A 15,175-nucleotide genomic window follows, 5' to 3' on the forward strand; every position below is an offset into this window, starting at 1 on the left:
CACAACAGATCTATCATATTCATGAGATCGAGAAAAAGCATCTGTACTCAAGGAGAGTTCTTGACATTGAGCATGGAACATTTACACCTTTGGTCTTCACCACAACTGGCGGAATGGGAAAGGAGTGCTTGATGTGTTATAGTCGTTTAGCAAAGCTGATTGTCATCAAGAAAGGGGAGCAGTATGCCAAAACCATCTCATGGATCAGAACCAGAACCTCATTCGCGCTCCGAGATGTGCATTAGTCTGTCTTGCAGTCTCTAGGACAAGAAGAGTGCCATGTGAGATTAAGAATGCTGATATTGACGTCGAAGTTGTTGAAGTAACCACCCAATAGTTCGACTATTGATGTGTTCCTTTATTTTTAATTGTTTTTTCTTTTTTTTTATGGAATTTTTTTTCTATAGTTAGGTCTTATCGGGAAATTGTTACGGAAAATGAACAGCAGTGGGTTTATATCTCGCCTCATGCATCAGAACTTTATCCGTATTATTAAAGTCAGCGCATTGACGTTTATGCCATCAACTAGGACTTTTGACTTGATTTTTAATAACTCTATGTGATTTCTTGAACTAAAGAGTTGACTGACTGACTGACTGACTGACTGAAGAGTTGTGTGTAATTTTTATAAGATTTTAGTAAAGTATTATTATTATTATTATATATTATCATTATTATTATTATTATTATTATTATTATTATTATTATTATTTCATTTTTAATCGAAATGAATTGGTGTTAATTGAAATGAGCAGAGCGGGGTTTTTTTAATTGAAACGATTTTTTTTAAATCGAAATTAACAGGAGCTTATAAAATGAAATGACTTGTAAATAGTGCTTTAACTGATTTTTTTTTTCTTCTTCAGCGAAATTAATTGTAAATAGGTTTTAACAGTTAGTTTTGATATCAATAAAAGGTTCGGATTATAATTATTATCATTATTATTATTATTACTATTATTATTATTATTATTATTATTATTATGATGTCACAGTATGAAACTTTGGAATGCTGTCCACATTATGAGTAGTATAGGGCGCATAGCGTAACCTACACCACTTGAGAAGCTATACTTAGAAGTAAAAAAAGGTCGGTACGAAACCTAATACGATCCTAATATACATAATGATATGAATCTCTCTACTTAAAAAGCCAACTTAGAATATTATTAAATTCTGATACTCTGTAAAACCTACGCTAAGACATGATGATATGATTACCTCTAATAGAGGCCTATTTAGAAAATTATTCAGTTTTTACACAGAATCTCATTATCTAAAAAAAAAGCTTATTTAGAATAATATCAAACCCTAATGTTCTAAAAAATCTAAGTAAAAACATCAGCAAGCTTGTGTTTCTAGATTTCTAGAGAAAAAACAATAACCTAAAAACTGGAGTCCTTAGCGCCCTAACTAAGTATTTATCTTAAATGTTCTGGTAATGTTTAAAGTGTTTGAGATGACCGACTTCTGCATCCGCTCAAGTACGCTCCGTGCTCTCGCTCCTAGTAGCTTCCTCACCGACTTCTCTAGCTGTTTAGAGTAACCACCCAGTACGTCAATTATCACGTTGTACTGTTCAACCCTGTAACCATTGTACCTCTGCTTCAGCTCCCACATCATAGGCCCATACTTGAGTGTCTTTTCCTCATCTTTCTTAGCTCTACTCTCAATCCATGGGCAGCTCATTTCAATTGTGCAGACTTCTTTCCTCTCGTGGCTGACAAGTCGCGCGTCGATCCGATTTGCTCTAACTTCGTTGTGCTCTGCATAGATGGGAATATCCCAAAACGCCTCACTCGTGGTGTTCTGGTAGGCTGGTTTTGGCATCACCGGTGAGTACCATGGTGGAACCTCTTCTATTAACCCATGTTCTCGCAGGAGCTCAAAAAACAAAATCTTCAAAGCTGCGTTATGCCTGTATAGGTACTTGGTTTGTGCCAGGGAGGAACATCCAGCCAATACATGTGCAACGCTCTCAGCTACCTTCCCACATAACCTGCATAGGACTTCGCCGTCGGTGGAGGTTTGCGTCTTCTCCTTTGTGTAGAGCTTCGTAGGTAACAACTTATTATTATTATTATGATTATTATGATTATTAAGCTTATAATGAAATCATTACATGGCGTAAAAATAGTTTTCTCGTTCCATATGGAAAAACCGGAAGGGATTTCATCGACCAGATAATAAAACACATTCATGACTGGAACAATGGGACTGAGATGCAGCATACCGCTTTGAAAACAGCCTTTGCTCTTCTAGCAGTTGGTCTTCAAAATCCAGGCAAAAAATCAAAGGCAAAAGATCATCAAGAATGTCTTGCAAGGCGATTAGTACTGTGGGAAGAGGGAGAAATTGACACTCTTCTGCGAGACAGGCGATTGATACAAAGGCACCTTGATAGATCTCGGAAAGCGGATCCACCGAATAAAGCGAAGATATTCGCTAAACTTGTGATGGAAGGTCAAATAGACTCAGATTTAAGCTATCTGAGCGAAGAAGATTATGGGGGCGCATTACTATTATCGGAGCAAGTAATGGAACTCGCAGATAAACATCCAAAGGCACAACAAGCTAAATTAGGTTCTGTGTTATTCGGGCCTGTGGAGGATGTTCCGGCCATCCTATACCAGCAAATAAAAGGAGAGATGGCGCAAGAAGCAGTATTAAGAACTAAAGGCTCTTGTGGGCCCTCGGGCGTGGATGCGAACGGCTTCCAAGAGAATGCTGGCCTGCAAGTCTTTTAAGAGTCCAGCACGAACCTTTGTGACTCCTTGGCTACTCTAGCAAGACGACTGTGTACAGAGTTATTGATCCCCTCACTATTGAGCCAATTTTGGGTAGTTGGTTGATTCCACTTGATTACGGCGATGGGGACGTTAGGCCGATCGGTGTAGGAGAGGTTATAAGGAGAATCATTGGAAATGTGTAACAAAGGTGACCAAGCAAGATATTATTGAGGCCAGCGGTTCACTGCAAGTCTGCGCAGGATATAAGAGTGAAGTGAAGCAGCGATTCACGCGATGCATAACATATTTGAAGCCGACAATACAGACGCTGTCTTACTGATTGATGCCTCTAATGAGTTCAGCTCCTTGAATAGGGCTTCTGCTCTGCATAACGTGAGGATATTACGCCCTACAATAGCCACTTACACAATTAACACCTATAGAGAACCGGCACGTCTGTTTATCACTGGGGGAAAGGAACTGAGATCTGAAGAAGGTACAACCCAGCTAGGGAGACTCCCTTGCTATGTGTCTCTACGCAGTAAGTCTTCAGCCATTAATAGTACGCTTGAATGCCTCTACGTTCGTAAAGCAGTGTTGGTTTGCGGATGACGCCACCGGTGATGGTTCCTTGGGGAACTGAAGAAACGGTGGGGAGTACTAAACGAATCGGGACCGAGCTTGGGATATTCCCCAATGCAAAAAAGTGCTGGCTTATTGTGAAGCAAGAGAAAGAAGAGGCAGCGAGGGATCTTTTTGGTCAAACATCAATTGATATCCCCACTCAGGGTCCAAAGCATTTAGGAGCAGTACTCGGCTCAAGATCCTATCCTGAGGAGTATGTAAATGAAAAAGCGCAGATGATTGGGTTGGCCAGGTAGTGAAACTGGCAGAGTTTGCAGCAACCTAACCACAAGCCTGCTACGCAGCATATACATTTGGTTTGAAGCACGAATGGACGTACTACCTAAGAACATTATTTCATATTGAGGAACTGCTAGAACCATCGGAACGCGCTATTAGTGATGCCCTAATAACATCAATTACGGGCCATACGTGCACAACGAGTGAGCGAGAACTACTGGCACTACCAGTGAGGAAGGGGGGATGGGGACTAGAAAACCCAGTTGAGCAAGCTGGATTCGAACACGCAATGTGTCTTCAGGTAACCACCACTCCTTTTGTCGTGCAAATCGTATCCCAGGCGCATGAACTTCCAGATGATGCTTTGATAAAATCTTACAGTAAATAATAGCAGACATTCACTCCCGGCAATGCATTGATACGACCCGTATAGATCGCTCAGAGGTCCAAGTCACTTTCTTTAACGCTCATCTTGGGTCGTCAGAATCCTTACTTCGGCTGACTTTACATCGAACAAAATTCATGCGCAAACTTTTCTTCATAAAACAGAAAAAAATACAAATTGAACGATTTTGCTCTTTTTTTTTCCATTTCCTAGTATTTTTGAAGCAGCTTTCATGCGGAGCGTATTGTATAGCAATTCAGTTAAAGGTGCAAGAGGATAAATGCTCGCTGGAATTTTCAATAACAGACGCTTTACCGTATTTCCTTGGCGTTTTATTTATTTATTTTATTTTTATTTATTTATTTTTTTTTTGCTTCCTGTGTGGTTATTTTCCTGATATCCTAATCCTTAACCTACACGATTTCTTTCACCACCAAGCTTCCACTGGTCCTTTCTCTTAAGGAATGTGCTCAATATAGTTCATTATCAACCTCGATCGGAGGGTTCTCTCCTTTGTGGGACTCTACGTAATTTAATAGAGTGTCTTTTAATTTAAAAAAAAGTGTTTAATAAACAGTCTGACGCAATGTTTGACGCAATTGATTCCAAACAGTACAGGAAAGTTTATGGCAAAAAAAGCCATTACATAATAACCATCACGTGACCGTAGCATAATCTACATATGTACTTATCAGCTCTAGGTGCCACATTGAGTTTGGTGGATTATTTGGTATACACGCAACATGTTTTGCGATAAAATATTTTTCCGGTTGACTTTATTCTCAATTTTTATCGCGTGGGATGTTTTAGGTAAGTTCTCTACATTTTGTACTGTAGAAGAAAGAATTGTCCGTGACTTGAATAATATGCAGACGAGCCGCCTTTGTTGCTTTACGAAACAGGGACGTAAAACTTCATTTGAGTGTTATTTCAGCGGCATTCTTGGTTTGTTTTTCTTGTAAGAAGAGGGAAAGTCTGAGTACATCTAATGTTGTATTTTGATTATCACTGATAAAGCGACAAAGGCGGCAAGTCTTCAATACATGTATCAGCTTTTTCGTATTTACCTGACCTCGTGGCAAGAGTGTTTTGTGACTCTGAAGTGTATATTCTTTTGTGTAAATAACCACGCGTGGCAAATTTTTAAACGGCGCTATCGAATGCCCTCCAAGAATCAAAGCAATTAAGGTCAAGTTGATTCAAAGAGACCATAAACTGCAATTAAGGTGACATACAGTGCCGAAGTTAATTAAAAAATCTCCCAGAAATAATAGATCCTTGCACAGATTGCTTCATTCAGTTGTTATTAAGTAATAGTTATGTATAGATATGTAATATGCAAAATAGGAAAAAAAAACTGAACAAGCAAGTTGGCATGTTCAGCGATAGAAGATAATAGTAACTACGAAGCTGCTCAGAAGACCGCATCTTGATCTACGGTGACATGACCTACAAAACTACGAAAGTCAAGAGACGTTTATAAATGACAATGATAATGAAAGCTCTCGCCATTGCCCCAATGTGGGGCACTCCTTGGCCAAGCATCGGCCGACACAAAGAAACGTGATGGTATTCACGTCACAAATATTCTGCAAAATTTTGATTGCGGAAATGTTGTGACGGCCTAAATATACAGGTCACGCTTTAATATATCCTTGCTTAGCATAAATTACAGTTGTGTGATCACTCTTTGAAAAAACGAAACTTATCGCCCGTTACACTATGAAACTGAGATTTGTGAAAATCCCATGAAAATCACTTGAAAATACCATGAACATCATTTCATGGTCAATGAATCTTGCAAAATAATTTTTCATGACCTCATCTGTGGCCATGAAATTTTCGTGGAAAAAAAGTTAAAGGTGTTTCATGGCCCATGAATTAAACTGGACTACTTTCATGGGTCATGAATTTCCAATGAAACACCACATTATGGAAACATACTAAGAAAGTTCAATGATGGAGCCATGAAAAACGTTTAATGGGCCATGAAAGAAATACTGAATTTCCCCATGAAAAACCAATGAAAATATCCCATCAAAATCTCCTGAAAAACCTGTGAAAAACATGTGAAATTATCATGAAAAAATTCACTGGATTTTCATGGGTTTTAATTTCATAGTGTTATGCAAAGGAATAGAAACGCTTTTACGGTGCTGTGGCACTTGGCTTACGGACTTTTGATCGTCTTTGGTAAGTCGAACCAATTATATCCTTCATATGTTTAAGGCAAAACAGCATCTCTTCAGCATTTTGTACCGGGATATCCACACACCTAAAACTCACCGTTACCCCGTTAAAACTGTAATTTACATGGTAAAATTTTATCGTTGATTATGAGTTAATGATCAGAGTCCATCGTCGACATGAGACGTCTCCTACTCAATCAAACCTTTCATTTCAGTGAATTATAAACGAGTTTCTGGCCTGTGATTTAAACGATACCATAGATTTAATTTGTAGTTTTACCACAAGCTAAAATGTTATCAGTACCAAAGTAATTTATGGTGTTATAAGCATTGCGTGGAGACTAATCCAATCTCTTTAAAGTGATTTATTTTTATTTCTATTTCTATTTATTTATTTATTTATTTATTTATTTATTTTTGTATTGTTTGCTTTTGATGACAAAACGGATAAATATAGATACTGCTTTATTGAATTTCAACGTGAATGAGTTGCGCAATTACCTCGAATACTTTTGGCGGGAAAATGTGACATGAATATTAATGCAATGGAAAGGGATTTTTCCCTTGCCTTTTGAAAACTGATCTGCACATTTTGCTTCGCCTTTAATAAACCTGACCGCCTCGTGGTTTTAAAGCTACCAATAATACAATCTAAATTGATATTTTCTCTTGATTTCTTTGTATGTCGAAATAATTATCGGCGTTTTACAAGTTAGAAAATTTTTGTATGATATCGAAGGAGATGGAGGTTTCCTTCTCCTCACGGCACAATGACAAATATTCCAATGTCTTACAACTTAAAGTTTTGGAATATTCTAGAACACCTGGCAATATACAAATCCATTGTAACCAATACAGACGTTTCCCCCCGTCTGTAATGTACCGTTTAGTCCAAAGAAACATATTCCATCGAATACATGTAAGCACAGCAATAAACAGTCGAATTACACTTTAAAAAAGGCACTTGACTCCTTTTTTTATAAGTACGACGGTTTTTGAAGAACTTATAGCATTCATCTAGGGCAGCGACTGTAATTTGAAGAGTGTCAAAAATCATCATCATCATCATCATCATTAAAATAATAATAATGCACGGCATTTTGATGTTCTTCACACTGATTTCAGCTGTGATTGCGATGGGGAAAAATTTAAATAATATATATTTAACTTTGAAAATAAAGCAGGTCTTTCTAACAGAAAATGGTGTAAAAATACTTGTAGAGAAAAGTTTATTTTATTTCCCTTTTCCCCGCTTTCGCACTTTTTACCCTCCCTCTCCCCTCCCCTTTTTGCGCCTGCCACGCAGGCTAAGACAATAAAGCACATTCATGACTGGAACAATGGGACTGAACAGCATATCGCTTAGAAGATAATAGTAACTACGAAGCTGATCAGAAGACCGCGTCTTGATCAACGGTGACATGACCTACAAACAAGAGAAAATAGAAGCCTTGCTGCAAACCATAAAATGTTCTACAAGACAGTCAAGATACGTTTGTAAATGGCAATGATAATGAAAGCTCTCGCCATTGCCCCAATGTGGGGCACTCCTTAGCATAGCATCGGCCGACACTAAGAAACGTGATGGTATTCACGTCACAAATATTCTGCAAAATTTTGATTGGGAAATGATGTGACGGCCTAAATCTACAGGGCACGCTTTAATACATCCTTGCTTAGCATAAATTACAGTTGTGTAATCACTCCAAACTCTTTGAAAAAACGAAACTTATCGCCCGTTATGCAAAGGAATAGAAACGCTTTTACGGTGCTGTGGCACTTGGCTTACGGACTTTTGATCGTCTTTGGTAAGTCGAACCAATTATATCCTCCATATGTTTAAGGCAAAACAGCATCTCTTCAGCATTTTGTACCGGGATATCCACACACCTAAAACTCACCGTTACCCCGTTAAAACTGTAATTTACATGGTAAATTTTTATCGTTGATTACGAGTTTATGATCAGAGTCCATCGTCGACATGAGACGTCTCCTACTCAATCAAACCTTTCATTTCAGTGGATTATAAACGAGTTTCTGGCCTGTGATTTAAACGATACCATAGATTTAATTTGTAGTTTTACCACAAGCTAAAATGTTATCAGTACCAAAGTAATTTACTGTGTTATAAGCATTGCGTGGAGACTAATCCAATCTCTTTAACGTGATTTAAATTCATTTCTATTTCTGTTTCATTTATTTTTGTATTGTTTGCTTTTGACGACAAAACGGATAAATATAGACACTACTTTATTGAATTTCAACGTGAATGAGTTGCGCAATTACCTCAAATACTTTTGGCGGGAAAATGTGACGTGAATATTTTTTAATTAATGCAATGGAAAGGGATTTTTCCCTTGGCGTTTGAAAACTTATCTGCATATTTTGCTTCGCCTTTAATAAACCTGACCGGCTCGTGGTTTTAAAACTCCCACTAATACAATCTAAATTGATATTTTTCTCTTTATCTCTTTGTATGTCGAAATAATTATCGGCGTTTTACAAGTTAGAAAATTTTTCTACGATATCGAAGGAGATAGAGGTTTTCCGTCTCCTCACGGTACAATGACAAAATAATATTCCAATGTCTTACATGGCAATATACAAATCCATTGTACCAAAAACAGACGTTTTCCCCCGTTTCTAATGTACTGTATAGTCCAAAAAAAACATATTCCATCGAATACATGTAAGCACAGTAATAAACAGTCGAATTACACTTTAAAAAGGCACTTGGACTCCTTTTTTTTTAAGTACGACGCTTTTTGAAGAACTTTAGCATTTATCTAAGGGCAAGGACTGTAATTTGAAGAGTGTCAGAAATCATCATCATCATCATCATTACAATAGTAATAATAATAGTGCACGGCATTTTTATGTTCTTCACACTTATTGCAATGGGGAAAAATTTAAAAAAATTAAAGTTAACTTTGAAAATAAAGCAGGTCTTTCTAACAGAAAATGGTGTCAAATACTTCTAACGAAATGTTTATTTTTATGGTCACATTATAGCATTTGCCTAAACTTTGAGAAAGCTAGAGTACAACATTTTACTCCTTTAACCCTACATGTAGTCCCCAGGTGACCAACATCAATTTTCTCCCAACAAATTCAGTACATAACCAACGGGAAAGGTTACAAGAATTTCAAAATACAAAGATCGCCAAAGGGAAAATGCAAAGATCTTTCATCAAATTCTTTCAACTAATTCTTTAATTAAAAGCATTGAGATAAGCGGTCTGGAGAATTTGTGTGTGGATATCAGGGCTTAAGGGTTAATATTGGCCCCAACATGGCCAAAAAAAGTTAAACAAAATACAGAAAATCGTTAGAAATGCCTTACGAACATTGTGAGGTAATGATATGATGGTGTTAACATTTTATATTATCCGCAGACAAAAACAACACATAATAGCATTAGAACCTATAACACAAGAAAAGCATGCATAATTAACAAAGATTGCCTGTGGCAATTGAATCTGTGCTTATTATGCAAGCTGTGCTTTTTCTTTTTATATGTCACACATTAAAACATGTCTCAGTCTATGAAAGTTTCAAAAAGCATACCATTCATACAGTACATACAAAACTTTATTTAACTTTAGATTTTTGAGAAGCCAAAGGCTACTAATTCTGATGAATTACAAATTCAACATCACACTTAAAAAACATATTAACATAAAAACACAAACTGGTAGCGCTGTAAACGTCTAAATGTCTAAATTCCTTCAAACTTGTGGTTCTCCTAAAACAGTCAGGAAGCGAGTTCTAATATCTCGCTGCGACATATCTAACTGACTTGAGGTCATATGCACATGTAGTTGTTTTGGGTTTTGGCAAGACTAACATATTCGTACCTCTTTAAGCTATACAAATTACAATGTAGTCAGACATTCTAAACTGAAACAACTATTTAAGTATGCTAGATAGTTGGAGGGGTGGCGACTGGTACCTCAAAAAACGTGGGTCTCGGAAAATTTTGGCAGGATCTTGAAATCTCGGAAGCGTTTTTCATTAGTCTCGAAGTCTCGTTTCTGCATGGTTTGTTTTTACTTTTTTTGACCCTCGCAACTTTCTACCAAAGGGTCTCGGGCTCGGATTTCTAACTAGGATCTCGGCGTCTCGGCGAGTCTCGGATTTTACCATTCGCCACCCCTAGTTGCTAAAGTCAATGCATTTGAAAATACACATCATCATATTGCTAATTCTCTTACATGTATTTGCCAGGCTGGGTGTACTGGCCCGCTCTAGTAAACTATCATAGTCAGACTCAGTTGCAATCTTTCAAAATAAACCTCGAGATAAGTTTGTTTAAGATTTCTAATTTTTCTGCATCTTGTGCTTGACAGAAATGCCAAACCATAGAACAGCAAGAAAAATTATAGGTCCAAGTATGAATGAGCTATATACAGCCATAGCAAAATTAATTCAAATTAATTCAAAAGCTTCACAGTTTATTCTATTTTCGCAAGCTGTAATGCTTTAATTAATGTATATCAGAGAAAAAATCAACTTTGCTGCAATTATTCCCCAATTCCTTATTTCTAAGAATGGAAAGAATAAGATGTATTATTTTGGATTGCTTAGCATTTTCTACAAAGCTGGTATTTAATTACAATGTACATCTGTAGGTCAACCGAAACCCTAAGGAAGATGTTCTGGTAACTGAGAAGGAAGGCTAAGTAAACCCTAGAAAGGAAATAAGGCAACATATAGAGCTCCAAAATATAAGATTGGAGGAATTGTTTAAAAAGGCTTGATTACCAACCAATGTTCAGGAATAATGAGCAGACATGGGAATGATGATGCCATTTAAAGCCATATATAATTAAAAAAATCATAGTGTGGTTTCACTGCCAGACATTGAAGATGCATTTAAGTAAATTTATCCTTCAAAAGACAAGGTCAACTGGTTATGCATTAAGTACGCGTGCCTTTGTTTATGAATCAATGAAAGACATTTAGCACTCAGTTTTTAACTCATTTCATTTACATGTACATATATCTGCACACTCCTATGGAGGGAAAAATTTGGCCAAATTCTTTAATTTTAATGTGCCCCTATGGAAGGCTGTCTACCCACAGGATGATCTTATCTCAGTGAACAGGGTGGAAAGAAAGTTAGTTTTAAAAGCAAGCTGTAGCTAGTATGTTCAAGCCCAAGAGTCATTCACACTAGCCCACAAAAAGTTATGAGCAGGATTGACCACACTTCTTTCAAAATTTGAATTCCTCGAAAAGCTTCACTTGCCCATTAATGGACAAGTTAAGAACAGAATTCACTAGCCCAATAGAAAAGGCCACTTGTCCTAGGCTAACAGACATAGCTTCCTTTGAAAAGCTGCAGAATTAAGATCCTCCCAAAGCAATCAATGCAAATGATCTAATCATACTGAGACTTCCCAAATAAGGGAATATTGATTGACAAGATTGCAAGCCCCTCATAAGATAAAAGAGCTTTCCAGTACATGGTAAAATAGCAAATCTGATACTATATCTTAATTAAGCCCAAACTCAAGATTCAAGCAGGTCCATTCAAACACTCAGGGGAGGAGGTGTTGAAACAAATTAAAGTAGTGAGTTTACACAATAGGACTGCAGGAAGAAGAGGATGGCCAACTCTTGCGTGCGACAAATGTGACAGGGCTACTACTCAGAGTTCTCAATAAGTTTTAAAGTAGACAGCTAGCATGTAAAAGTAGGCGGCTTGCCAGTTGAGTTTAGTAGGCAAGTTCAGGCTTTCACTCTCTCACTTTAATACCCTATTTTCCCAGAAAGTAGGAGGCTCAAGCCACCAAGTAGATGGTTTTTTAGCCCGCTGCCGGCACTTAATGAAAACCGTGATGTTTTCTTGTCCTTTACAAAAAAAGGAAAGTGAAGTTTGGCAAAGAGTTGTTCCAAACAAAACTATTGTCACGCTTGTCACACAAGATTTGCCCTCTTCTTTCCTCTACCGTCTTCTTGTGTTCAACTTTCACCAATATCCCAGTGAGCCAGTTTGCTGGACAAAGTCCTGTCTGCTGTGAGTGATCATTTATAAGCTTTGATAAAATTAATGGATTTTTACGGCATGGGAATGTTGGGCTTGATTTTACTGAGCAGTTCAATAGTTTAACAGTTTTCACAACAAGCAATACGCTCCTCCGTCCACAACCGTGCTCATGTTCGTTTGGGATTAAAAAAAATTAAATATAAAAATCCGTTTTCATACCTCCATTTTCCTTCCAGAACTAGTTTAGTCCAGTCAGTATTTTTCCCAATTTTTAAGTGCCCATCAAACAGAACAAGGTCGAAAACAAACCTTCAAAGAAATTTGTCCGCCATTTTTAACTGGTCGTCCAGGTGGACTGGGTCCTAGGTTTAAAATCTAGCAAGTGTTGCGGCTTATGTGATGAAAAAATAGCGCGAAATGTAAAAATTACACTATTTTCGCCCCACTGAATGGGCTGAACAACCCAAAATGGAAAAATAAGAGGAAAAGAGAAAAACAGAGAGAAAAATCCTCCTTTTCAGCAGCAGACAGAAGTTATGATTTATTTATTTTTTACAGCCTTCGCTGAACCGCGTAAAAACAAAACTGAGGAAGTGATTATTCACAAGGTTTAAAAGGGATGGTGGTGAATAAAAGCCGCCCCCTTGACTCTAGCTTCTTTAAATTGCAGACTTTGTTGAGGTTACTTGACGAGTCAAAGGTGGGGGGGAGGGTCGGGGCGAAATCGGTTCTTGTTATTGTGGAAACATTGTTTGTACTAGTGTTTGAACTATGCCTTGACACCTTTTTTAATCCTATCTTGTTAAGGGCTGACACAGAGTGATAAAAAACAGAAAACTTTTCAAGAAGTAAAACTCGAGGACAACGCAACTCTGCCTTGTCCTGTTTTACAAGAAGTAGTTGAGAAAGGCGAAATTTTTAAATTTGTTACTTGGAGTATTTGTACTTCGAAAGTCTGCGATGGAGAGGAGCCACGTTGGAAGTATATAGCGGGAATGAACGCACAAGGAGGAACCGAGAGTAAACAAAAAGGAATTTACATGTCACAGGATGGTTCGTTGTGCATAACGAAAGTTCAAATGAAAGACGTTACCACATATCAGTGCAAAGTGACCCCGCCAGACGGAACTGATCCAACGGCTCATAATATCACATTGTTTTTAAAAGAACCAGGTAAGATTTGTATCAATCTTTTTTTCCTTATTTTCTAAACGAGTGAAGTACTGGATGCGATATGCGACCCCAAAGCTTCTTGGGATCGTACGGAACGACAGCATGGTCAACAAACATGGCACACTATCTGGCATTATGATTCCTGTGTTCCACATCGCACTATTAAATAGTTTGAGAAATGATTCCTAAAGACCCTAACTACATCAAATACAGTCCGTGTGTCATCTTCGCTCAAAATAACCTGGAGAGTGTCTTTGACAGGTGGCTTGCAGCTGTCCGCCATGTTTTTGTAGTCCCTCTCCCCGCCTCAACCACGTCACCCCTAACACCAGACGAGAACGTTTCTTCTCATTTCAGCGCGGCTAATTTTATCTCTTAGCCAGGGGTCGTTTAAAAAATTATAGAATTTATTGTCAGAACTACCGCGATGAGAAAGGTTTTGCTAGATCATGATCAATTATCTACAATATCTGTTTATTGTTAGTTATTTATGACTATTAATATCTCCTTACCTCTTGATTTTTTTTCGATAGATTTTTCTGCAGCAAACCAGACTAAGAAACACACAAGATCGACAACGAATCCTAAAGCAACAAAAGGTTATACATGTACACAATATACTCAACATATATATAGCTATAGAGAGCAATATATATATATAGCTATAGAGAGCTGGAAAAGCCTGGGTCCTCAGAATCTCTCCACTTTTAATCATTCTCAAAGAAGACAAAATCCAGTGTGACCTATTAGAGTGTCTTTGACAGGTTGCTTGCAGCTGTCCGCCATGTTTTTTAATCCCTCTCCCCTCCTCAACCACCCCTAACACTAGACGAGAACGTTTTCTTCTCAGGTCAGCTCGGCTGATCTTATTTGTTAGCCAAGGGTCGTTTAAAAAATTATAGAATCTATTGTCAGAACTACTATACCGCGATGAGAAAGGTTTTGCTAGATCATGATCAATTATCTACAATATCTGTGTATTGTTAGTCATTTATGACCATTAACATCTCCTTACCCCTTGAGTTTTTTTTTGATAGATTTTCCTGAAGCAAACAAGACTAAGAAGAAACAGACAAGAACGACAAAGAATCCTAAAGCAACAAAAGGTTATACATGTACACAATATACTCAACATATACTCATTATTCAAGAAACTTTGATTTATTCATGTAATTTACAAACCGGTAAATGGCTCAGCGATTTTTTTGTATTATATATATATAGCTATAGAGAGCTGGAAAAGCCTGGGTCCTCAGAATCTCTCCACTTTTAATCATTCTCAAAGAAGATAAGATCCAGAGTGTGTGACCTTGGCCCTGCCCACACATATCCGTTTGTGTTTAAAAATGGGATTTTTTTTCTCCCCGTTTTTTTCTGCACGTTGCGTTTTTGTATCGTCTTAGCCCGTCCAAAAGAAAACGCAATTCTGATTGAAATTTTGGTCAGCAACGATTTTTAACCTTTCTTTTTCTCTTTTATTCCTTAGCTTCTGAAGGAATCCCCGACTATGTGTATGGAATGGTTGGAATAATAGTTATCCTTGTTTTTCTTTTAGCGGCAGCTATGGTCTACATAAGGCATCAAAAAAGAATGCTGAATGCTCGCTCAAATGCTTAGAGGGGCTCTGCCACGTGGACATTGATGCACTTTAGGTCAATTTTGTGCTATAATAGGCATTGGGCGCGTGCCATTTCTCATGTATAAATCTCTACGGAATCGGAGTCGCAAGATTCAAAATGTGTCGGTTTTCTTCTGACTAGGCATTTTCTGTCGTCTATTTTCTAGTGAAAAACAGATTGTCAGCATCATCATGGGACGCTGGGGAGTTATGTTTGACCTTGGT

At 37.6% G+C, this 15,175-nt stretch overlaps 2 protein-coding genes across 2 annotated transcripts; one reads left to right on the top strand and one right to left on the bottom strand.

Moving 5' to 3' along the window:
- Positions 1-1,332: 1,332 nt before the first annotated feature.
- LOC140949597 (uncharacterized) lies at positions 1,333-2,201 on the bottom strand. Its single transcript, XM_073398756.1, has 2 exons — positions 2,196-2,201; positions 1,333-2,067 (listed from the first exon to the last, which is right to left on the bottom strand). Exons 1-2 carry the CDS (start codon positions 2,199-2,201, stop codon positions 1,414-1,416), a joined length of 660 nt encoding a protein of 219 aa, XP_073254857.1. The 3' UTR covers positions 1,333-1,413.
- An 822-nt stretch (positions 2,202-3,023) lies between these two features.
- On the top strand, positions 3,024-15,175 carry LOC140949598 (uncharacterized). The gene is made up of 4 exons (XM_073398757.1): positions 3,024-3,225; positions 12,967-13,332; positions 14,370-14,438; positions 14,819-15,175. The coding sequence occupies exons 1-4, from the start codon at positions 3,024-3,026 to the stop codon at positions 14,947-14,949; spliced, it is 768 nt and encodes a 255-aa protein (XP_073254858.1). The 3' UTR covers positions 14,950-15,175.

The sequence above is a fragment of the Porites lutea genome, chromosome 10 (genome assembly GCF_958299795.1).
Source record: "Porites lutea chromosome 10, jaPorLute2.1, whole genome shotgun sequence".
Classification (NCBI taxonomy): Eukaryota; Metazoa; Cnidaria; class Anthozoa; order Scleractinia; family Poritidae; genus Porites; species Porites lutea.

Coding starts and splice junctions, on each gene's coding strand:
- LOC140949598 (XM_073398757.1), top strand. CDS start 3,024: ATGCATAACATATTTGAAGCCGACAATACAGACGCTGTCTTACTGATT. Junction 3,226..12,966: donor GGAACTGAGATCTGAAGAAG/GTACAACCCAGC, acceptor TATCTTGTTAAG/GGCTGACACAGAGTGATAAA. Junction 14,439..14,818: donor GAATCCTAAAGCAACAAAAG/GTTATACATGTA, acceptor TTTATTCCTTAG/CTTCTGAAGGAATCCCCGAC.